This window comes from Orcinus orca, chromosome 21 (genome assembly GCF_937001465.1).
Source record: "Orcinus orca chromosome 21, mOrcOrc1.1, whole genome shotgun sequence".
NCBI classification, from domain to species: Eukaryota; Metazoa; Chordata; class Mammalia; order Artiodactyla; family Delphinidae; genus Orcinus; species Orcinus orca.
In genome coordinates, this window is record NC_064579.1 from 3,128,390 (window position 1) to 3,153,842 (window position 25,453).

Sequence of the window (25,453 nt, forward strand, 5' to 3'; positions counted from 1 at the left end):
ATATGAAGTGAGGATTTTTCTCTGCAGTATTAAAAATGCCCCAAACATCCTGTTAGGCCTTTCCTGTTTAACTGAAGCACTCCTCATTTTAAAATTACACAGTAACTTCTACAATAATGTTGCTTTTTCATAATCCTTCAAATATCTAAGAAATTAGGAATTGGACTAAATAAAACATTTGTAAATTGTATGAGATGCACAAAGATGTGCAAGAGTTGTGCACACCAAGCCTTTAATTGGAAAGAAAAGGCCACAATACATCTAGGTTTCTGAGCCCTTGTGTATCACAGAATCTGAACTCCTACAGTTATGCTGTTTGGCATTTATTTGGTTGTTCAGAGAAGACTAATTGCTAAAACATTGTGAATACAAGTTATGATGTTCATTTCCTGGCAATAAAGTGGTCTGTGAAAACATGAAGTAACAGAATATATACATGAACAGAAACATTAAGAACAACAGATCTGGACTTCCCTGGTGGCACAGTGGTTAAGAATCCGCCTGCCAGTGCAGGGGACTTGGGTTCGAGCCCTGATCCGGGAAGATCCCACATGCTGTGGAGCAGCTAAGCCCGTGCGCCACTACTGAGCCTGTGCTCTACAGCTCGTGAGCCACAACTACTGAGCCCACGCGCCTAGAGCCCATGCTCCACACTGGGGAGTCCACTGCAATGAGAAGCCTGTGCACCGCAAGGAAGAGTAGCCCCCGCTCACCACAACTAGAGAAAGCCCGCGTGCAGCAACGAAGACCCAACACAGCCAAAAAAATAAATTAAATAAAAATAAAATTTTAAAAAAAGAACAACAGATTTAGCAGCCAATGGACTGATTTTTAGCTGCCATCCCCACCCCAACTGCCTTTAAAAAAAAAACTCTTTGTATGAGAAACAAAAAGAAATTCTTCAAAGTGATTTATTAATGTGAAGATTAAAGATTTCACTATCAAGGTAAAAAGTGATAGCACAGAGTTAAATAAATTCTTAACAAGGTCCATAAATACTTATTACTCAGATACTATTTAAAAAATCTGAAAATTCTGCTGGCATCAATTTGTTTTAACTTGACAATGATACTTAACTGAAGATCTTTGGTTTTGTCCAATTTATAAAATTATTTCTTTTTGCAAGTTGGAGGCTTAAAAAATTTTAAAGTAGGCATTAAGTTCCTAGTTTCCTAGTTTGAGGCAGAATTTCTCAGAACTTCACATCTGCACCATTTAAGGTTTATGGGAAGAACTTAGGATACAATACAGAAGGGCCATGACCTTTATTTGATCACTAATTCTGTTTACTCATTTTGGAGCAAAATGTACCACTGTCCTATCCTAGAACTTGGGTGGTCTAGAACCTACGTTTTGGCACTCACCATTCATGGCAAATACGATGTTAATCAGACATTTGCTATCCTCTACACATTTCCATGTTTCCAGTACTGCAGAGTACTACTATATAGCCATTTACTTCAGCTCTTGTGGGAGGAATAAAATCCTTCACATTTTACACATCTGCAGATTAAAGTTGGTCATTGTGTAATGGTTATATTTATTGATGTTTATCCTCCAGCCAGGCACAAACGATGAGGAACACTTTGACCTATTTCAATTAGTATTTATACCATTGAGTGGCGATATTTGCGAGCCTGTTTGATTCATTCTAGCTGCTGAATGAGTGACAAGCACATCCTTCATACAGTCTCTTGTAACTTTGTACAGTCTAGTTAGTAAGGACTTACATGAATACAAAGTGTCATTCACGCTTTACTAGGTCTGAGAAAACTTTGATTAGTGGAAACTTTCTCAAAGTGAACGTTTAACAGAAGGTTCAAGAAGTTTAAAGAATTCAGGAGAAAAATACTTTAAAATGTTTTCTAGTTTTAACCAGAGCTAGATTTAACTTAACACACTGGCAAGGCCAATGACATACAGAATAACAAAAGGACAAAGTATGCGTAGGAGGCTTATTCGTTTTTTTCATTACTTATCTACTTCAGGAGTTTTGAATGCAATTCCTTTCCTTTCCCTGGGAATTCCTGATCCAGAGGAAGAAGGTCACTGAAATCCTCAAGAATAGTTACCTCTAGGCAAGTCCACTCTAATGGAGTTTAAGCCACAGATACTGCCTCTTAGAACAAGACTTTACAAGGGGAGTTTACCAGCCACTATCTTATCAAGCCAGACAAACATCTTACTAATGAAGATGTAGTAAAGTAACTCTGTTAATGACCTGTCAGCTTATATCTCGTGCATTTACACACTTTATAAATAGCTGAGTGCCAAGTGTATGTAGCACTGTGCGGGATGCTGGGAGTTGGGGATGGATGCAGGGAGAAAGAGGAATCACCCCTGCTCTCAGGGCATTCGAGGGGCTAGGTGGGGCGGCAAGGGGGAGGGGAGGGAAGTTTGGAAATCAAAGGTGGCATGAATACCCTGACTTCCTTTATGAGACTGAAACAAACAAAACAAGGAACAAAGCCTGTCACTCTTGAGAAGCAATGACGCAGATCCAGGAACTAGGGCCAAGTGGAATATGGAAGGAATTTAAGTCGGAATATAGTCTCTATTTTATAAGCAGTTACTCTGCAAAGGCATTTCATTTAAAAAAAACTGGAGTCATCAGATGATCCAAGATTGTCACAGCACTGGGATACTTTTTTCCTAATGAGACATTCCAATCTCTTATTTCTGTAACTGAATACATTTTGACATTAGGAGCTATTTCTTGGTTTTTACCTGTTTAGCTAACATGTCTGCGCTTGAGATAAAGCATGTAAAAAATTGCAAAGTGTGACAAACTGTATGTCAGACGTTTGTTTAAAAATACTAAGCTACACTGAACCAGGAATTCTTGTAGTATTGTCTATCTGCCAAATTTAATACCATATCATTTATCACTTTACCAAATCACACCAAATATGACACAGAGACAATTTGTTTAAGAAAAGTTTTACTAATGTGTTAATATTTCAGCAAAGTTATTGCAATGGGTTTAAAAGGCAGACAGACACACTATTATAGGCTATAAAGTAACAAGTTTCATACAATTAAAATATTACATAGACCTATGGGATTTACTGAATAACTAACAGACCCATAAAAGAAATTAAATCTGAAAGGTTAAATCCAGTATTAGCACCTACAATATCTCTGAAAGTAAAACTTTTAACCGTTTCATTCTCTCCTAGTATATGTCCTAACTTTCTCCCAAATACAGTGCTCTCAAACCCCAAAGATGAAGGGCACAGGAAGTCCCAATACTAAGAACACACAGCCAAAAAGAACTAGAAACAGTGACACAGACTTGAGAGTTTTAGTTGGAAATCACTTAACTTACTGAACTTGAACCAATCATAATATTTCTGTGCACTGAATACTGTATATGAGGAAAGTCTAGGAATCATAAGGTTTGCCAGTAGGGATAGTTAAAAATTAGCAATATATAGTATTATTCCTATCAAATTTTTTTCTCTTAAGTTATATTTATAACAAAACTATAATTAAAATATTTATTAACACTTGCTCATTCAGGGACACAGCAGGGACATTTGTGTTTGATGGTTTAGCATCCACTTTATTGTGCTTACTTATTTTTATAAGGAACAAGCAACACATACCACGTCTTCCCAATGTTCAAGGTAATGCAGTAATAACAGAATTCTCAAAAAAAAAAAAACCAAAAAACAAAAACCTGGAAATTGCATTAAATACTGCTTTAATCAGGAATTGCTATAATAAAACAAGTAACATTATACATTATTTTTCCAATGAGCTTCAGTTTGAGAAACTGAACAGCAGAACTTCATCTTTAAGCTTTGAGTCATGGCAAAACTGGTAATTCTCTGAAATCTGGGCGATGCATTAGCAAAACCAGACGCGGCCCACCCTTCACCAAAATCCTGGCGAAAAGCGTTTTATGAATTTGGGGGAGTAAGACTGAGCACTGGCTAGTTCACGACTTGCTGAGGCCCAAGGAATGACGAGAGCCACTGGCACTGCTGGCAGGTAAGAAATAAACTGTGTTGGGCTGACCAACTGCATATTTTATTAATGGCTTTGAATAAAAAAAGTGAAATGCTTCATTGCGTTTTCTCAAAAACTAATCAAAAGATTACAGAGTCCTACACAATTTGGAGACACAAAGTGGATGCTGAGCGACTAGAGGTCACTCCAGGTGTGGAATTTTACAAAGTCAGTCCTTGGAGTGAATGGCACCGTGGCTCTGGCAGCAGATACGAAGGAATGATGCTCTGGAGAGGAGGTGGGGGACACTCTGCGGTCGGCCGGTGGACAGATGAGGGTCCCAGCTGGAGGTGGGCCTAGAGTTAGAGGGGAGAAGAAAAGGTTTTAGAAAGGGATGCTAACTAACCTCCAAACATCAACTGATGGGAGCTCCTACACTCTATGAAGCCAGGTGCTAGCTAATAAAATCCCTGGATCTGTACTACCTGCCGGAGTGAGTACACAGCTCGACGGTCTAGAGATCCAAGGCTGTGTATTTCCATCTCTGACCAATCCTGTCAGGACAGGTAGCACAGCACGGGGCAGGCGGCCAATCCGGGGCCTGGCTACCTCCATGACTGCCTGCCCATTTTTGGCCTTGCACAAGTAACTTAGGTTCTCTGTGCTTGAGTTTCCTCATCTGAAAAACAGGGATAACATTATCTACCTCACAGGGATGTTGTGATAATTAAAATGAAGCATTTAGAAAAGTACAGGCACATATGAAGTGCCAACAAACGGTTATTTTTGTTATCACTTATTTATTGTGACAGAATAATGACATATTCTGTTTTTTGAGTAAAGAAGACAATCTTAATCCAAAGAGAGAAAACACCATCAGTCTGTATTTTTTTTTTTGTTTTGCGGTACGCGGGGCTCTCACTGCTGTGGCCTGTCCCGTTGCGGAGCACAGGCTCCGGACGCGCAGGCCCAGAGGCCATGACTCATGGGCCTAGGCGGTCCGCGGCATGTGGGATCTTCCCAGACTGGGGCACGAACCCGTGTCCCCTGCATCGGCAGGCAGACTCTCAACCACTGCGCCATGAGGGAAGCCCACCAACAGTCTATTTAAAGGCCACCTCCAGGATTTGTGTACTCTTCTGTTAAATCATTAATTTAATTCCCATATAATGCTTCAACCTGCAGACACCATGTAGACTTAAGAAAAATTATAGAACTGAATTCATTATTCTTATAGTTTTCCCCCTCCAAGACCTCAGCCCACACAGGATCCTGGGTCTGAGGAACACATAACTCGGAAAACTAAACTGCACTGAACAAAAATATCTGCATTCACAAAATTACCACAAGTTCCTACTGTAAATCTCATTTCAAAATTTCACTGTTGTTGAATGTTGATAGATTGGTCTCTGGTGTGTAAATGCTCCCAACCCCACACCACCTCAGAAAACCAGTGTATTGAGCAATAATAGCTGCAAAGTGAGCCATGGTGACAAATGCATTGGGCCGAGTCAGTGCAGCTACCACTGATCAAACAAACTTATCCCAACGGCACGTCACAAATACCACACGTAGGGCTCCTGGTTGCTCGTTTGAGAATTACCAGTTTGGAAACTACATGTGAGAAAGTGCATGAATAGGTAACACTAAGTGTTCCAAAACAAAGCCTCAGTAAAGAATAAAAAGCCGAGCAGAGGGCATCATTACTTGGGTCTGTGGCTTGTAAGAATCTGTGTGACACATTCCCTAGAGCTAAAAGAAGGCAGCTTTGTAGGATTCAACAAATGGCAAAGGAGCAGACAAAACGTATTTTTAAAAGGTAGTGAAAAAGAAAAGAAGGGGATAAATACTTAGAATAATCTGATCAACTCTTTCCTTTCTCCACGTCTCTGCTGCTGCATGTACTTACAGGAAGTACGGTGTAAAAAATAGGGGTTTTATGGTCCATCAGATTTGGGTTCGTATCTCAATACCCATTAGCTGTGTGACTTGGAGAACATCATTTAATATATTTGTACCTTGGTTTGCTTATCTGTAAAGTGGGGGAAATCCTCTGCAGAATCTTGTGAGAATTGGAAAACACCGTTTGAATAATAGCGGGCACATAGCAGGTACCCTCAAAACGGTAGCTACTATTATGACTGTTGCCCTGGGAAGGAACTGGTCTGCTCTGGTACAATCTGTTTCTGTGCGGCCTGTGAATTAGTGATGGATGCCTGCAGACAAAGTCAGTCAGGCAAGCACAGCAGCAGAACCCATGACTGGACTTAGCAGCAACAGTGAAGTACAATGTTTTTGTCACTTGGAAGGCTGGGCTAAGGTGCTGTGGCTTCCACGTGATTCTCCCCATAGATTCCCACCAGTATTCACCAATTTGTTTCTCACTTGTTCAAGGTCATTATATGGATATATAAGAACATAAACATTCTAAAAAGAATGAAAATTTATGGTTCTACCCACTAGAGGTAAGTGTTCTTCTAAAGGGCTATGAAGCCACTTAAATAAATGAAACATTTAGAATCTCCCTACCCCACTCTGAAACGTGTCTTTGGTTATTAAAGCCATTTGTCATTTAGGCAGGGAAATCTCTGAACTGATTCTTATATGCAAGATCCATCTATTAAAATGTCTAGGACAGTTTTAAAATATTAAAATAAGATGCCTCCCCCCCAAAAAAACCTCTCAAAACCCCCAAAACAAAGTAACAACTAAACCAGTCTGAAAACAATACAGGGGGAAGAAAAAAAATCAGGATTAAATTCTCTATCACTTGGGTTATAGAATTTGGTTTAAATACACATTTTAAATATCAAGCCAGTACAGAGAATGAGCCACTACTTACGATGCAGGGAAGAAAATTCATGCATCCTACAAAACTACAAAAATTGCACATAAATCATATCATTTCATATTTACCTTTAATCCTATGGTTTATCTTCCACTGCTCATGCCTCTGTCTTCATAAATAGTAATTTCAATCTAAACAGCATGGCTGTTAAGAAAACACACTAAAGAACAGAACATAGAAAAAGGGACCACGGCAAGATGATAGGTATGATCTGTGCAGACTTGTCTTTATTTATTTTAAATTATTACTTAGTTTAAATTCTTATTTAAATAATTAAAAATAATTAAATTATTATTTAAATAATTAAAAATTATTTGCTTTACTTATTTTGAATTATTAAAATTTTCTCCTGCTTGAGTTAAACACGATGTTTTCTACACCTTGCTGAAAATTTAACAACTGTAATTGCTTGTAGTATACCACATGTAGCTCCTCCCCAAACACTGATTATTCGTTTTTTGAAAAAAAAAAAAATCTGAAAAAGGATGCTTTATTGTAGAACTAAGGGGGGGCTCTTAACTGAGCATCCATGGAGGTAATGAAGTCAGGGGTTCACAATGCCCTGAATTATATGCAAACTTTTTCTTGGGAGACAGCTCACAACGTCTAAAAGTTTAAGAACCATTGCTGCTGAGTATAATAAAACTGCTGAAATTATTATCAGCCGGAAGGCCTGGGGTTATCTGACCTAGGTTTTAAAAAAAATTTATTTTACCCAGTTATTTATTTTACTCCCATTATCAAGCTAAATTGGTTTTTTTGCAATCTTATTTATGAAATTTACTTTGTGATTTTCAAAGCTTGCTGCCTCTAAAAATACGCGCAGTATGTCAAAGGTAATGAAATGATACATCTGGCAGCTGTGGCTGATTTCAATGAGCCAGATGAACCCACGGATCTGTGATTCATCTGGACAACCTTGCTGCACGTTAGGAGTTCATGCATTTCAAAGGGGCTTTGGGTCCAGCCTCTGCAGCTGAAATGCATGACTCACACCACTCCCATTATTACTACAAGATGCCACAGAGCCACCAAGATGACGGCAACCCGAGCAGTGCACAATGCACAGAGACCAGCACGATACAGAGGAAGGAGAGGCGTGCGTCAAGGGAGAGTGCTGGAGCTGGGGGGCTCGTGGCGGGTGTGCCTTCTCACAGAAGAGTCCTAGGGCAAGTACGGCAGAAGGGAGTTTAAATTCTCTCCGGCCGCTGCTCGACAGGACCAATCAAAAGGTTCTGTTTACAGATATTGAGACCTTGTGATCTAGGCTGAAAAGATACAACTCGAAGTCCTCTCTCGATGGGATCTGTCAGGAGGAGGCCTTGGGGAGCATAGATCTTCTCATTCTGCTCTTGAATGTATTTGGAGACTTTCTTCAGAACCTGACAAAAAGAAACACCACAGCTTTTTATAAATGTCATCAGATTTCCCTGTGAAGCATCAGCTGGACCTCAAAATATTCAGGCAGTGGAATTAGTTTTCAAAGCAAGAATGGGTGTTCACGTGGAGGGACGGCCCTGACTAGGTGGCTAAGGCCACGGGGCTCCCGACACCGCCTCCCCCCAGTCCCGAGCACCGTCCACACAGTTCAAGTGCCACAGCAGATGCGGCCTCACGGTGGCACGAGAGCCACACCCTCCCCTCCCGGTCACCTTCATCCTGGTTGCAGAGAAATACAAGGTGATTATATACACGAGGGTTAGCATGCTTTCCCCTTCCCTACTCATGAAGTGAGCATCATGCGACCTCTTCTGATATCAAGGGCAGCTCTTGGCCTTCTCCTTAATACTTAAGAACTGCTTCTCGGGACTTCCCTAGTGGTCCAGTGGTTAGGACTCGGCGCTTTCACTGCTGAGGGCCCAGCCTCAACGCCCGGCTGGGGAGCTAAAATCCCGCAAGCTGCGTGGCGCAACAAAAAAAAAAAAACAAAAAGAGAGAGAGAAAAAAGAAAAAACAAAGCACTTCTCTCCTTTGTACATTTTCATCAATTTTAAGTAATGGTACAAGGTAGGCCTACAACAAAGGAGCCCAGTGAGTTTTAAACTGAAAAGTTTATTCCCTTCATCAAGCATGCACGTGCTGGCTGCCATGGTTCTGATGACAAGTGTCTTATATCATTTCCAGGCCTGCATGGAGCGTTGCTCTGTAGTTCGCTCTTGTGTCCTAGATGGGAACCTCAACCTCGCTAAACCTTGTAAGTTTGGTATTAAGCTTGTAAAAGTCAAAGCAAATGTAGACAAAAGCCAGACAGGATACAAAGGAACTTCTGGAAATTGCCAAATCTCCAGCTTTAATAAGGGCAATTCTGAAACAGATAACCTAGAAGAAAATAAATTTTAATAGCTATATACAAAATCAAAGAGTTACATGTTTTATTTCAGATTCAAAGTCATTATAATCCTTTTCTGGCTCTAATCTTCAAAGAGGCTTTGATCCAATTCTTTAATTACTATATGCTTTCTTAAATTCACACTACCAGAATATGATAAAATCACAGATAAATGTGATCACAACATAAAGGGAAAAGAACTGTATGAAAATGAAGTTGGAAATTAAGAAATGATTTATGTGTGGGTCTATAATGTACCAGGCTAAACTAACAAATTAGGATGTTAAAATTTAGGTGCTTTGGTATAAGTTGATTTAGAATTTAAAACTCTATGTGGTTTGTATAATGAATTTTCTCATTAAAGGAAGATAAATAGTTTATTCAGGTTACATCTTTGGGGAATAATACAATCTAACGTTTTACGCTTTTTTAAAAAGAGCATGATATTATTAAAAGAGCAATCTGCAGGGTTATGAGCAATTTAAGAATACTATTTCTAAAGAAAAGAGCTTTTCACCAAATTATCTGAAGTACATATGTCGTTCTCCTATTCTCAACTCTCAAAGAATGTGAGCGGTGCTTGGTCTTTATGGGCGCTATCTTTCTATCAGCGTTTGTTAATCATGCTGAAATGACATGGGGAAGGAAGTAGCCCATGAAGGTGCCCAACTCAGGACCCTCCATCCTCTCTCCAATTTTCTTCTCAGCTCACCCGCCAGAGCTAGAAACTGGAGAGCCAGTCTCCCCTCACCCCAGTCCATTTATACTTGGGGGGGCACTCAGAAAAATGCCTGCATGGCTGGTTTCAAAGAAAGAATTCCTTCAGAACAGCTTTCCTCCCTGTCTCCGTGGGTACAGGTTACTAGCAAAGAAACAGCATTCCTTTATGCGATTCATGCAGAACTTTGTCATGCAAGGTTTTTATTTAAACTTTAATAACATTCATGGGCACTTGGGTATCAGTTCAGAAAGAAAACAATTAGTTTTCTTTTTGTGTAAGTTCCAAATCCTCTTACGGTATTATGGTGAAGCCAGCTTTGTCCTAACCAAGATGCTTTTAAACTCTTAGTGTCATTAGCAATAGGAAAGCATTAACATGAGTCAACTCATACCTCATCCCAGACAGGACAAAGCACCATTCTCACCCCCAAGACACCTTATGTTGACATATTACTCATACTTTATTATTTTTGGTAAATCAATGTTAAAACAAACTATGATACTGAACAAAATTATCTGTTATCTTCACTCAATAAAACCTCAATTTATATAATATTTACCAAGCTAAACACTCAAACCTCAGGAAAGACTATTATCCTCCTTGAGAATATTAAACCGGAGAAAGCCTACCAGACCCTCAAGGAAAGATATCCTAAGTGAGGCTGCATGAGAGCACCAGGATTTTAGTATTTTCAGAAAGATCTAAGCTCCTCTGATTGTGCTCCTTTCAGATCACAGCCCACGGGCAGGAGGGATGTCTTCTGGTTGATGAACACAGCAGACAGCTCCTGAGAGGAGAACCTTCTACAAGCCCATTTGTTCCCTGATTATAATGGGCAGCAACAGAGAGGAATAACACTGAAGCCTTTATCTTCATTTTAAATCAATAAATAGCACATTATAGGAAAAAAAATGCATGATTGTTCTAGTGGGTTTTAAAAGGCCTATTTACAATTTTCAAAAGTTTAACCCACGTGACTAGTGTAAGCACAATTATATTTGGCTTACTGTTTGTAGACTAGAAGTTTTAGTGTTTAAAACAATAAAGACTACTAAATGACTCAATCCTGTCCTTTCATGAAGTAGAAAATAATAGCACAGAAATTCCTGAGGGACAAACTGGAGAGTGGGAGTGGCTGGGTATCAAAAATACAAATACACGTTTAAAATGTTTTTTAAAAGTACAGGTACATTATATCTTAATTATGACCATTCCAGTTATTTACTTTGCATGATCTAGTTATTCATGTCCAGTTTCTAAAATAAAATCATGTATTTATAAAAAGTGACCATGCCTTAAATTTTGGTTTCTTGACTAATTTTACTTGGTTTTTACTTGTGTTTATTAATACTCTGTAAAAACAAAGAGACCTTAACTAGACTTATAAAGTAGTACCTTGTATGTTACCTATGAACTCAAGTCCATTACATTTCTGACACTGAGAACTTCCTTCCAAGATTAATAATCAAAAAGATTTTAACTAAGTGTTGCTAAATGTTTTAGTAGATAAATAAACTAGCAGCTGCTAAAAAAGATTACTTATACACTTGAAATAAAAAAACTGTACATGTAAGTTCACAAATATCTGATTAAAACATATATATATATACACGAACTTAATTTTTAAATCTATATTAAGAAAACTATATTAAGCATCTACCACATATAAGGCAATTTATTAATTCTAAGACCCATTTTATTTTTTTTTAGATTTACCTTTTTTTAAAATTGAAGTATAGCTGATTTACAATGTTGTGTTAATTACTGCTGTACAGCAAATTGATTCAGTTACACATGTATATACATTCTTTTTCATATTCTTTTCCACTATGGTTTATCACAGGATATTGAGTATAGTTCCCTGTGCTGTACAGCAGGACCTTGTTGTTTATCCATTCTCTATGTAATAGTTTGCATCTGCTAATCCCAGCCTCCCACTCCATCCCTCCCCCAGCCCCCTCCCCCTTGGCAACCACCAGTCTAAGACCCATTTTATGGTTGAGAGAACTCAGACTTGGAGAGATTAACTTGCCCATGATCTCATCATTAGTAAATGACTTGGCTGGCACCCAATTACCAATTTCTTTTTATAACTGAGGTCAGAAGCAGGTATCTGTATCTATTTTAGCAACTGCACACAAATAAATAAAAGCTAATTAAAATCTCATCAACAAATTTAAAAGCTAGAGTGAAATGAGAATTCAAGCACCTAATACTCCACTAAGCATGAATAAAATGCTCTGGAGGGTCTACTTCCCCCTTAGACTGACAATATTACCCATGTCTTTAATGGCCACCCGGGATGACTGCTTTTACCCACCGTGGTCAGTGGCTCCTCAGGGTGTCCAGGCTCCACCACCAGCGCGTCCCCTGAATTTGTTCACCTCCTTCCATCCCTGCTGCTCTGCTCTCCATCCAAGCTATCACCCTCTCTTGCCTGGACTTCAACGGAGCGTCTTACTTCCACTTTTATTCCTTTTCCCCCCAGAGCCAAGGAATCTCTTTAAAATGAAAATCTAGTCCTATTATTACTCCTGCTTAAAACCTTTGAGTGGTTCCTCCCTGCAGAGAAATAAAATCTAAGCCTCTTTCCACGGAGCACACACTCCCGGAGGATGCAGGTCCCCTCACCTCTGGAGTCGCCTCCGCCCTCCTCTCCCCACGCCCCGCTCCGCACGGGGGACGCCAGATGCTCTGCATACACTCATCCCTCCGCCTGAAGGGCCCTGGGCTTCCCATCCTTCACGCGGCAGCTTAATGTTACCATCTCAGAGGCCCTTTCTGACCACACGATCTAAATTAGGTCTTTCCTGTATTTTCTATCCTAGGGAAGTTCGTTTTTTTCAAGGCATTTATCACGACTTACAATTCTGTGGGTTTTGTTTCCTTATTATCAGTTTTTACCACTGAGTTATAAACTCCATGATGTCAGCAACCATAGCACATGGTAGGTGTTCAATACATATTTATCGAATGAATGAATCCCCTGTCCCTTCACTCACCAAATATATTATTACAGAGAAGCTGGTAAGACAGACAGACTGAAAGCTGATACTGATCCTCTGTAACTCCTGATGTGGAATATTCAGCAGGAATGAGAGTGTGTGACATGGAGAGGGATATAAACTACTCTTCTTCAGTGCTCCCTTTTAGTAACACCAGGAGAATTCGTGTCAGGATGCTAAGGAAGAATGCAGCATCATTGTCAGCCGACAGCTCAAAATATTTTAGCTGCAACTGTATCTGCTCTCCACCACATGGAGTGCAAGACAGTCACAGGGAAACTTCTATCAGGTGGGTATAATATAGATCTCCTTACAGCCTTTCGTTTTCTAATCATGGTCAGAACTTAATTATCTATTTGGGGTTTACTGTGATTAACGTAAATTCATTCAATTAACACACAGTAGATGAGTGCCTCATCTACCCAAGGTATGGTGCTAGGCCTGAAGAGGGATACACTGTCCTTGACCTCAAGAAAAAACATACTTGAAGGGCAAGTAAGACAAGAGTATAAACGGCTACGTTCCTAAGTAGAGAGTGCCAAGTGCCAGAAAATAGATACAAGTAAAGCATTGTGGGGATACAGAGGAGAGAACGAATTCCGATTACAGGGGTAGATAAAAAGTTAGCTGAGGGCTTCCCTGGTGGTGCAGTGGTTGACAGTCCACCTGCCGATGCAGGGGACACGGGTTCGTGCCCTGGTCCAGGAGGATCCCACATGCCACGGAGCGGCTGGGCCCATGAGCCATGGCCTCGGAGCCTGTGCGTCCGGAGCCTGTGCTCCGCAATGGGAGAGGCCACAACAGTGAGAGGCCCGAGTACGGCAAAAAAAAAAAAAAAAAAGTTAGCTGAAAGTGGGACTGAGGTACTGGTGAGATTCGGACACGGGAAGAACGGCACTTCAGGTGGAGGAAAACCTCGGAGTTTTTGCGTGGTTGGCTGGAAGACAAAGTGAGGAAGGGGCACAGGACAGAGCTGGAAAGGTGAGCTGGAGGTGGGCTCGAGAAGGGCCTGAAATGGAACCCGGGAAGGCCTCTCACTTTGCAAGAGTGGCAGGGGAGGCACGGCTGTGTTTTATGACACAGCAGCTGTTTGGAAATGGAAAAGAAGGGAAGGAGTGAGGCTCCGGAGACTGTGGCACTGGTCTAGGAGAAAGGTCATAAGGGCATGAATCAGGGTGGTGGCAGAAGTCATAAAGTTAATGAATGGGAAAATGGAAGCTATTTCAGTCTGACAACTGATAAATTCTCCCCCTCTAGCCCTCCACCTAAAGATGGTCCTGAAAAAGACAGGATGCTACTGAACGAAATGGGGAGGTGACTTCTGGACATCTAGGTTGAGAAGCCAGCAACTCTGGGCCCAGCAGACAGTTGAAAGAGAAGACAAGAACTCAGAGGGGAGGAAAGATGGAGGATAGAAATTTGGGGAAATGAAGAAAGGGCTTCTCAGAAGGCTAGGCAGAATGAGAACATGGATTTTCTACGTTCTCCTTAAGTGTAAGCCGATTTGAATATTAACAGGGCAACCTGTTTCTGAAAGACTCAGGATTCCTTTCTATGTGTCTGGTCATAGAAGCAACAATAAAATCTGAACTATTATTATTATGAATGCCCCTTTAAGTTTTACTGCAACTGTCACCCTGTAAACATAAACCTGTAATAAACCCACCTTCTTTATGATTTTAAGAGATTGTGCGAAAACAGACATAGGCTTACCTTTTCGTAGTGAGTTTCCATGCACAAGAAGATGGTGTATGCTGTTAGACAAGCCAGGCAGCCTTCAAGATAGGATTGGCCCCCAAGCTTCTCTGCTTCAGCATAAAGGTTATTTAGAGTTCGAACTGTTTCTTCAAATTGTTGCCTATCAATCTGTAAGGAAAAAAGAATTTAAAAATAAGTTTTGGAAAAAAAGACGAGCACCTCACTCCTGCTTGCTATCACTAATTTAGGTTGTTGTTTTGTCAACATTCTTATCTAACTGTCCGAAAACAAATTTTTAGGTGATTAAATCTGGACGTAAGTTACTGAAACTGGTTAGTGTTTGTTTCATTTTATCCTTCTTATGGACACTGGATATCATCAAGGCTCAAAATGGTGTCTCTTTATCCTCTATACTGAATCACAGGTAGCTTAATTAAATTATACAATCTTTCCATCTTTCCATTCTCTCATGTTCACATTTATGGAGCACCTACCATCAGATATCATGACAGGCCTTAAAGAAAGATGACTAAGATACTTTCTAGTCCTCAAGGCATTTACAGTCATAAGCATAACAGATATGTAACAATAAAAGCACAGTAAGTCAACAGAATACTGTAATTGAGGCATGTATAAAGTATGGTGGGGAAACAAACGGAGGGGTGCATTCTCTTTATCTGGAAAGAGCAGGTAATCTTAAATCAAGTCCCTAAATGCTGGAATCTACTTAGGCAAAAAAGGGAAGTAAGGACATTTTCAGCAGATCAAAAGGTGCAAACTGTATTATTTCCTCATTTCCCATCTCTTTTAAAGTAACTATTTGGTTACTAAAAGCTGACACGGAACCAGGCAAAATCTCAAACTACTATACAACTCTTCATACCACGGGTTCCTATTACCCTTTTCTAGTCAGTGACACCATGTACACTAATACTACTATCGTATCCTCTTTTCACTCTCATCATCTGCTTTCACTTCTTCCAATAGCACATTACTTTCTTCTTTTAACAGTTCGTGGATTTCAAATCTCAATACTTTGCCCTAGGAATTTCAAGTCCCATTAGTTGAGTATTTCACCCAATTGTAGCATTCTTGGTAGGTAACAAAGCACAATTTATCTGTCCTTATTCTCCACTTTCTCTCACACAATATCTCCCTTATTCCTAAAACTAGTAACTACTTACATATGAATTCTCTCTTTCATGAAGACTTTACATAGAAATAGACTCAGAAAGAAACTCAAAGAACCTCAGTATACAGCGTGAGACAAAATGTTCCCAAGAACATAATTCTCTGTTAACGTACAGAATACATCTGATGATTTATGACCATCACCCTTAAGCTACTGAAACCCTTTAGGTGAGAGGCAGTTGTTTTGTCCTTCATGTGGAAAACTGTGAGGACTCAATGAGCCAAAGGCATGAAAACTTGAAAGTGGTGGTGGCTTGACCTGTTTCCAGAACATGAGTGTTTCTGACCGGGGCTGGGTGGGTGGAGATGGTGCTGAGAGCCAGGGCAGCGTCCCTTCACTGAGCCTCCACTTGAAGATGTGCTGTGTTACGAACGGTCACCCAGGCAACCTGTCACCATTCCCAGAAAACAGACTTAGGAGAACAACTCAGTGAACAAGTATTAATGGTAAATTGTTATCTCCACCTCGTTTTGCCTAAGTTAATGCCTTCAGTTTGTCCATCAGTAAAAGCACAAAGGTCCAAATAATTTCAAACACTCGCATTTGATTTACTACGATGTTATGATCTGAGAAAGAAAGTTCTTTGAATTATTTACGTTTCTTTGGACAGAATGATTCAAAACTAGGGAATCAACCCAGAAACATTTTATTTCTTTCAGATCAGAATTACTGATCCTACCAGAAACACTAATTTTTAAAAGTTATTCCAAGATTGCAATGCTTTATAGGTTGGAGGCAAATCATAGATCATAAAAAAAAAAAAAAATCCAAGGTGAAGAATTTTTTTAAAAAAAGTTTAATTAAAAAAAAAGGGGGGGGGGAATTCCCTGGTGGTCCAGCAGTTAGGACTCCATGTTTTCACTGCCCAGGGCGCAGGTTCAGTCCCTGAAGATCCTGCAAGCCTCACACCTTGGCCAAAAAAAAAAAAAAAAAAGAATAAAAAAGGAAAAAGCATGATGGGCAGCAGTAAGGGCAAGGATACACTTACGAAGGGCTCTACAGAGGTGTGGGCCTTGTTCTCGTACCCTTCAGGCACCATGAAGCATGGCTGTCAATGTTCACCCCTCGGTACCTGCACACTAATATAGCAGCTACACTGACATCTGGAGATATGTGAAGCTGGAGCTAAATGCAAATTTGGACCAATAAACACCTGCAGCCAGAATAGAAATAGGAATCAGGCTCGTCTTCCCAAAATTTCTGTTTCTTGTTGAACTACCTGTCAAAGAATGGGGCTGAAGCTTAAAGAGACTGCAAGTCAAACGTAATTTCTACTGACCGGATGTAGAGGCATATTTTTAAAGGGATGCAGGGGAACAAATGCCTCAATTATAGTTCACTCACTTCTCTGCTGCCCAGGCCAAGGGTGCCTAAGATGTCTGTATTTTCGCTAAAGTGAGAATCGAGCTTTCTTTAAAGAACTGTCCTGGCAACAAAGCACTTATACATCAAAGTATTAAGTTCTCAAGGCAGTGAGCAAGTAAACTTGTTAACAGACAGAACTTGTCCTCACTCACAAATTAAAGGGTACAAATGTGTGTGTTTAATGCTTTAAAGTCATACAAAACATTTGCATGTTTATTTCTTCCTCTATTAAGTTGCCAAGTGCAATGTTCTCACAAGGGGAAAATCAGCCCGAGGCAGAGCAATCAGTACAATTTCTAGGGTAAGTAGTAAAAAAACAAAGAAAGAAACTTTCAATTTTCCATCAAACAAAGCAAGGAAAATTTAGATCTGTAATTTATAATTAATCTCAACACATTTAAAAAAAAAAACCAAAGCTTTCCCAAGCAGTTTAAAGTATAAGCTAGTGTTTTAATCCAAACATTTAAAAAAAAAGAAAATTCAAGGGCACAATTGAACAACACCAAATAACATTCCATATAGTACTCAATCACAAGCAGTTCTGGGCTACATGAAGTCAAAGAAGTAAAAGGACTCCAGAATTTAGAGACAGCAATTTCCTGTAACGTGAAGTTCTATGACTACATTGTTTCTGTATTCAGACTATAAAATAAAGGCTCCACCACACACAGAGTGGAAAGCTCATGTCTGATTCTACATACATATACTTGGGTCAATTATGAGTTGGAAGTTTGACTTTTAAAACTTTTAAACAAAGGCATCATGTGACATCCAAATAAGTGTGGTGCAAAAGAACTGTTTACACTCTGATTTGAAAGTACATAAATAGTATTGTCAGAGTTTCAGTGTAAGAGGCTTAAAAGTAAAACATTTGATCCATTTCATGTAAGTCCTAAAATGTAAACCATGTTAACTGTGATGTTAAATTATTTTAAAAAAACAACATTCAGTAGCTCTAACCAAGAGGCAACACACTCAATGGCAATCAGGTAGGACAACCCACCTCCTCACAAGCCAATTTTAAATGACTGCTACACAGTGCTCCAGTAGACTCATCAACACCTACTTACTCCACAGCCAGCACTTCTCAGCTCCACACCCATGCCCAATGACCTCTCAGTCCCGCACCCACCCCTTGTCAAAGAGGAAAGAGCCACAAAACCTGCTCCCATCTAACCAGAAATTGACCTCTGAACTGGAAACACACAGTCAGGTTTATCTTACAAAGCTCAAGACCAAACAGTCTGTCTTTGGGTGTGTGAACACATGTGGGCACAAAAAAACACACATACTCACATATGCTCACGTCGTTGTACCTTTAAAGTAAGATACAATAATCACTACCATTATTTTTCCTAAGTCTGAAAAAAAGGGAAGCACATCCCTTTTTGTATGCAAGGCTGCCCAAAAGACCCACATCCTGATGACAATTCTGACCTGAAAGCCAACACAGTACAGGTGTCTCCCAGGTATCAGGAGTGCGAGGGACAAGTTGAGGGCCTCGTTCTGAGATATTTCCCTGCCCAGGCCCATCCAACGCTCTGCGTTTTCCAGGTTCAAGGCCTGTCTGCACTGCCTAGCACAGCCCTTAATAATAAACCCTTCCGGCCAAGCAGCGTGGCCAGCACTGTGGCCACGGACGCCAGTCACGAAAATGATATTTATTTCCCTGGCGTGGTGAGGTTGGAGGATGCAGCTTACAGCACGCTGAGGTAGGTGCCTGGAGCGCCAGGAATTAGTTTCTCATCACTGTGGTCAATTACCCGGGGTGGGGTGGGGACGGCCAGGGAAGACGGCGGCGCACACATCAGTGCCCTGGGCACCACGGAGCTCCACCAGGTCGTCAGACCGGGGGCTTGGCCTTACTCCTTGTCCTCCAAACACCAGGCCCTCTTCGCACATCCCCAGCCCAGGTTCCTTCTGTGCCTGCTCCTCCCAGACCCGCACTCCCTGCCGCCCTGGGGGAGGCTCCCGGCCTCGCCCCAGAGCAGATGCGGGGAGCCCGGCTGCATACCCGGTTCTCCAGCTCCGCGGGGAACTTGGTCTGGAACTGGCAGCGGGTGCCACTGCTGTAGTCTCGCTGAATGAAAACCTTCCCGGACACTGGCGCCTGCTGCGGCCTCATGGCGAGGACAGGACGGGCCGCGCTGCGGGTTCGGGGGACACCAACCACGGTCAGATCTCCGGCCTGGACCCAGGACTCCAGCCCGCCAGCCCCGCAGACCCACCCACCGCCCAAAGCAGCCCAAGGCCTCCCCGCCCCACTCCCCTTCACCCATGCTTTCACCGCGGGCCTTCAGCTACCTTCCGGGCCAGGCCCCGCGCCCCCCAGAGCCCGGTTCGGCCCGGGAAACACGAAACCGCCTCCGCTGCCCTCCAGCGGCTGTCGCACCGCCTACGCCGTCACTTACGTCCTGCCGCAAAAGGCCTCTTTCCTCGCCCCTCAACTCGGCCTCCTATCTCGAGTCTAGGACCCACCCACTCCTCCGGCCGTAAAGCGATCCTGCCGAGGCTGCGCGCTGAGGTGCGGGGGCGGGCACCGTGGGCGGGGCCAGGGCCGACTCCGTCCCCCACCTAGCTCGGAGGAGTCCATCCGGAACGAAAAGGCCGGGCGGGGCCGCAGGGCGGGGCCGGAGGGCGGGGCTGCAGGCCCCTGGGGGGCGGGGTTGCGGGGGGGCGGGGTTGCGGGGCGGGGGGACGGGGAGAAAGGTGGAGAACGAGGTCATCTGAGGGTGTGTGTCATTTCCCTGGTGTGTCATTTCCTCGTTAATCATGGCGACATAGTTTCTGGTCACCGATTGTAAGGGTTTATTTTCACTCTTGATTGGAAGTCTCAGTTTACACGTGGGACACCACCCAACTCTACAAAACAACTGCTCACACAGATTTACAAATGGAAAGCAGGCTTGGCGGGGGACCATCGGTTTGGCACGGGACGGGGGGAGGAAGGGAGGAGGGAGAAGCTGCATGGGCTTCATTGTCAAGCATCCCTCCTTCAACTTTCCTGGAGGTGTTGTCTTTCCTTCTACCCCAAAGATTTTCATCCAGCAGTCCAGCCTCCACCCCTCCTGAGAGGCTTGCCAAGGGCCCTTACCCCCCCACCCCCACCCCCAGCTCGGCGTACCTTTGCAAGGCAGCCACGGAAGCCCTTCTTTATCTGGTGTGCCTGGCTGATACAGTATTCCACCTTTGTTTTGCTTTCCCAGGTTTCAGTTACCTCCGCCCCCACCCCCAGTCAACCTCAGTCTGAAAATATTAAATGGAAAATTCCAGAAATAAACAATTCATGTTTTAAGTTTTGTGCCTATTGTGAGTAGCGTGATGGAATGTCTCGCTTTGGGCTCCAACCCTTTGGTATCACCAATCATCCATGTCCACTCCTGACGTCCCATCATTGACATCATCATGATCCAGGATTTCCCAAAGCAGATGCTCCTCTCTGACCTATTATCAGGTCAATAGCAGCCTAACGCTGTCATTCACCTCACATCATCTCATCGCGTAGGCGTTTTATCATCTCACATTATCACAAGATGAAGGGTGAGTACAGTACAATAAGATTCTGAAAGAGACCACATTCACATAACTTTCATTACAATATATTGTTATAATTGTTCTATTTTGTTATTAGTCATTGTTGTTAGTCTCTTACTGAGCCTAATTTATAAACTAAAATTTATCATAGTTATGTATATGTAGGAAAAACAGTATATATAGGGTTTGGTACTATCTTCAAGTATCAAACTAGTACTTTGGTACTAGTTTCAGGCATCCACTGGGGGTCTTAGAATGTACCCCCCGCCTTGGGTAAGGGGGACCAATGTATAACCTGTTAGCACCACTCTCTGATACTGCCTACTATATATTTAAAAATTTTTCTCTTATTGTATTTTAAAAAGAGCTTTATGGGAGTATAAATAGCATACAATAAACTGAATGTATTTAAAGCAGACAAATTGTTAAGTTCTAACGTGTATACAACCATGAAACCATCACCTCAATCAAGATAATCCCTCCTTCCTTTCTTCAGTCCCTTTCCCCAGGCACTGATCTACTTTCTGTCCCTATACATTAGTTTGCATTTCCCTGAATTTTATATGAAATGAATCACACAGTATGTATTCTTCTTGTCTGGCTTCTTTCACATAGACTAATTATTTTGAGATTCATCTGTTGTGCTGTCAAGAATTCATTCCTTTTTGTTGCTGCATAGTATTCCATTGTAGGGACCCCACAGTTTGTTTATTCATTCATGTGTTGATAGACATTGGAGTTGCTTCCAGTTTTTGGCTATTACAAGTAAAGCTGCTATTGCACATTCATCTGCAAGTCTTTGTATAGATAAATGTTTTCCTTTCTCTTGGGTAAATACCTAGGAGTAGAATGTCTGGATCATAGGATAAGTATATGTTTAACTTTTTAGGAAGCTGCCAAACTATTTTCCAAAGTGGTTGTACCATTTTATGTTCCCACCAGCAGCAAATGAGAGTTCCAGTTGCTCCACATCTTTGCCAATACTTGTATTGTGGTATCCCCTTGTGGTTATAACTTTAGTTTTTCTACGCCTAATGATTCTGAACATCTTTTCATGTATTTATTTGCCATCCATATATCTTCTTTGATGAAGTATCTGTTCAAATCTTTTGCCATTTTTAATTTGTGGTTATTTTCCTATTTTGAGTTTTGAGAGTTATTTGTATATTCTAGAGCAAAGTTCTATATCAGACATATAGTTTGCAATCATTTTTCCCTATTCCATGGCTTGTCTTTTTAGTCTCTTAACACATTCCTGGGTTTGGGGGGATTAGGGTGTGGACATCTTGAGGAAGGCATTATTCTGCCTACCACAGGTATGAAGTTCATTTTTCCCCTCCATATGATTATCCAATTGTTCTAGCACCATTTGTTGGAAAGACTCTCCTTTCTCCACTGCATTGCCTTTGTACCTGTGTTGAAAATCAGTTTGTGTGTTTGTGTGTGTGTGTGTGTTACTGGATTTTCTGTTCTGTTCCATCGTCTAATCTTGTTTTGCATTAAATGTCTACTAGTGTTTGTCTATGAAATTGATGCTTCCTTACTGCCTCAGTAAGATCTCTTGGGAGTTGTTTTCCTACACACTTAATATTTGCAGTTGGGAACACCCTGAAACAGGTAGGTAAAACAGTTTCCACCCTCAAACTGTCAGTTTAGTGGAGTAAACGAAGAAAACAGTTTTCATACAATGTGTACAAGGGTAATATTTTTGGAAATATTTCTCAGCGTACTTACCCTAGGGAAAGTACAACCCAACTCTTGATGCTTGGGAAGAGGGACCTGGTTGAAAGAGGGATTAAGGGACAATAAGTCAGAGTAAATGTCCTTGCCTACCCCCTTCACACAATCATATGTCTGTATTCTTTCGGGAGGAAACTGCCGGGGGAGGGAAGGAGGACGAAGGGGGAAGTCCAGGATGCCAGGACATCTTGCTCACTGCTTCTCAAGGTTTAGAACAGAAAGTCCCTCTTCCAGCATCGAACCGGCAATCAGAGGAGCCCAGGTGCCACACAGGTGGCAGGTGAGAGAGGCCAAGACCGGTGGGCCAGAGTTGGTGCTCCAAGGTCTGTGCCTGTGACTGGGGGAACCAGAAACCCCTCTGTGGAAATGCCCAGAGATCCGGGGACACGGAAGAAGCCTGGGGCGGGGATGAATAGGCTGCAGAACGCAAGGGCCTTCGGCTGGGCATGCATTCTTCTACATTGCTGCCAACGTGATGCTCAAAAGAATCATGTGTGCCCTACTGCACCTCTGTGAAGAGCAGCACAAGATGCCCAGAGGCTAAGCAGGGCAAGCTAGACCCGGGAGGATGCCAGAGCAAGAGCCCAGCTCCCCTTCCTGCAAATCAGAATGCTATGCAAGCTCCTCTACAACTTGCATTTCCTCCAGGAGGAGGGACTCAGAGTTGACTGCACTTAAAACCTAACCCAGGTTAAAAAAAAATACTTGGAAGGGAAGTTTTTTTGAATAGACAACTTTAAGTGCCCCCCTCCCCTGCTAAAGTAACAATAAAGAGAAAATCAAGTTATATTTCTTTAACCCAACTATCACAGCCTCTAAATTTCACCTCTCGAAGCCAGCACCTGGAAAGTTATCCCCAAAGATGTGACATCTGATCGTCCCTATGAATAGGAAGGAGTTAAATGGGAGAGGTGGGCTCTCTCCTGCACTTGAGTTTGTTTTGGTACCAGTGATTAGGGTTGAGCTTCTACCTAATTACATCTGTTCCTTGGTATCCATGGGGGATTGGTCCTGGGACCCTCATGGATACCAAAATCTGTGGATGCTCAAGCCCCCTATATAAAATGGTGTAGCACAGTTGGCCCTCCATGTCCACGGGTACCGCAGGCTTGTTGAATCCGAGGATACAGAGGGCCCACTCTATTGAGGGAGATAGAAGTGTGACTATGGAATTACTTTTCTCCCAGCGAGACTGGTTAAGAATCAGAGATATACTTTTACCTTAGTGGCTCCCAAGCTGTTTTTCTGCCTTGATACACCAGATGGACGACGATTGCATTGATGAAACACTTCCATAGACGTGCCTAGATCAAGGACTATGGTCCAGAGAAAACATTTCCATTTGCATCAGTCTTCATTCTCCTCCTCCTTCCCCTACTTTTCCTCCTCTCTTTTTTGGGGGGGCCCCTCCCATTGCGGAGCACAGGCTCCAGACGCGCAGGCTCAGTGGCCATGGCTCACGGGCCCAGCCGCTCCGCGGCAGGTGGGATCTTCCTGGACCGGGGCACGAACCCGTGTCCCCTGCATTGGCAGGCGGATGCCCAACCACTGTGCCACCAGGGAAGCCCTCTCCTCCTCCTCCTTTCCCTCCCTCTCTTCCTCCTTCTTCGGTAGTTTTACTGTTCTTGGTAATGAGTGGTTTAGAATGAGCCCACCCTAGTCTATGCATTCAGCATATTTTGGAATTCTGTACTATTAATACATATTCAGTTTTACTTATCAGAGAAACCATCAGCATGGCATGGAAATGCCCTTGAAAAATTATCTAGGGTCTTCCCTGGCGGTCCAGGGGTTAGGACTCAGCGCTTTCACTGCCACGGGCCCGGGTTCCATCCCTGGTCTGGGAACTAAGATCCCGCAAGCTGCGTGGTGCTGGCAGTAAAGAAAGAAAGAAAGAAAAGAAAAAATTTATCTAAACAATGTCCTTGCCTTGTAGCACAAACCCCAGTGGTAGACTTCTAAGGACTCTAGGAAGTATTTCACACACTTTCACATAGTCACCTTTCAACGTCGAATCCTGCTAATTCAGGCTGGCTTTCTGTGCCTTCTCAACAGCCATATGAAAAGGCTGGCACGCCTTGCCCTCCGAGGTCCACACGGAGCAACGTGAGGCACTTGAGTGGGTGAGCTGTGTGGAGCACTGGGGGTGCCCGTGGCCAGCTGGGGAAACCCACAGTGGCTCATAAACAGGCTTCCTGGTGGAGTCTGCACCCTTCTAATGCCCTCTGAGGCCCCTGGCTGCCCCCATCCTCCCATCGTGTGGCACAGGTCAGTCTTCCGTTTGGGGTTCCTTCCACACAGCTGGGGAAGCCAGGCGCTTACTCGGTTTCACTTTTTCCTGTGGGAGAAATCACAGGCCAAGAAGGTTTCTCTTGGCACTTTTCTGAGCCACCTTGGGGGAGGGGTGACGTGGATGAAGGAAGATGTTCTCCTGTCCTTTTCAATACATCCAATATTGGATGTTTTCACTCCAGCAGTGTGCTGGAACTTCTCTGCTGAACTCCTGGACTTCCCCCAAACCCTCTTGTCCATGGGAAATTGTCAAAACTGGTGTTCTGGGCTTCCCTGGTGGCAGAGTGGTTGAGAGTCCGCCTGCCGATGCAGGGGACGCGGGTTCGTGCCCCGGTCCGGGAAGATCCCACATGCTGCGGAGCGGCTGGGCCCATGAGCTATGGCCGCTGAGCCTGCACGTCCGGAGCCTGTGCTCCGCAACGGGAGAGGCCACAACAGTGAGAGGCCTGCGTACCGCAAAAAAAACAAAACAAAACAAATCAAACAAACAAAAAAACTGGTGTTCTTCATAGGAAAGATATCTGGTAGAAACTCTTATTCCTCTATTTTTCTGACATCACTTCTCTCCCGTAGGTATTTTAGAGTGACTCAAAATTCAGCCTGTGAAGCCATTTAAGACCCAGCTGTGGTTATTGCCTGGGCCCTGTAGTCTTTAAACGTAAAATGTTACAGTAGGTCTGTGCACTTCCTGAGAGCTGGGCTCTAGTTAGATGAGTGTCTACAGCACCATCCTCCCGGGCAGCCAGAGCACATGCCTAGAGCCACCCAAACCTTC

The 25,453-nt window shown here is 42.6% G+C and overlaps 1 protein-coding gene across 5 annotated transcripts; it reads right to left on the reverse strand.

Annotated features, from left to right (window-relative positions):
* Window positions 1-2,924: 2,924 nt before the first annotated feature.
* GOLGA7 (golgin A7) lies at window positions 2,925-19,620 on the reverse strand. 5 transcript variants are annotated; one of them, XM_049704217.1, is made up of 6 exons: window positions 19,524-19,620; window positions 19,127-19,259; window positions 14,571-14,723; window positions 8,083-8,184; window positions 6,871-6,938; window positions 2,925-4,310 (listed from the first exon to the last, which is right to left on the reverse strand). In XM_049704217.1, the coding sequence occupies exons 2-5, from the start codon at window positions 19,235-19,237 to the stop codon at window positions 6,900-6,902; spliced, it is 405 nt and encodes a 134-aa protein (XP_049560174.1). In that variant the 5' UTR covers window positions 19,238-19,259; window positions 19,524-19,620; the 3' UTR covers window positions 2,925-4,310; window positions 6,871-6,899. The 5 variants fall into 5 exon arrangements, with proteins under 5 accessions (XP_049560174.1, XP_033271269.1, XP_004285104.1 ...); XM_033415378.2 differs by having other exon boundaries at window positions 6,871-6,933; window positions 19,524-19,546; XM_004285056.4 differs by having other exon boundaries at window positions 6,871-6,933; window positions 19,417-19,526.
* Between the last annotated feature and the right edge of the window lie 5,833 nt (window positions 19,621-25,453).

Excerpts from the sequence above, each read along its gene's own strand:
- GOLGA7 (XM_033415378.2), bottom strand. The coding sequence starts at position 19,237 with ATGAGGCCGCAGCAGGCGCCAGTGTCCGGGAAGGTTTTCATTCAGCGA. Across the intron at positions 14,724-19,126 it reads CCGCGGAGCTGGAGAACCGG|ATTGATAGGCAACAATTTGA; the intron begins GTATGCAGCCGG and ends TTTTCCTTACAG. Across the intron at positions 8,185-14,570 it reads TGGAAACTCACTACGAAAAG|GTTCTGAAGAAAGTCTCCAA; the intron begins GTAAGCCTATGT and ends TCTTTTTGTCAG.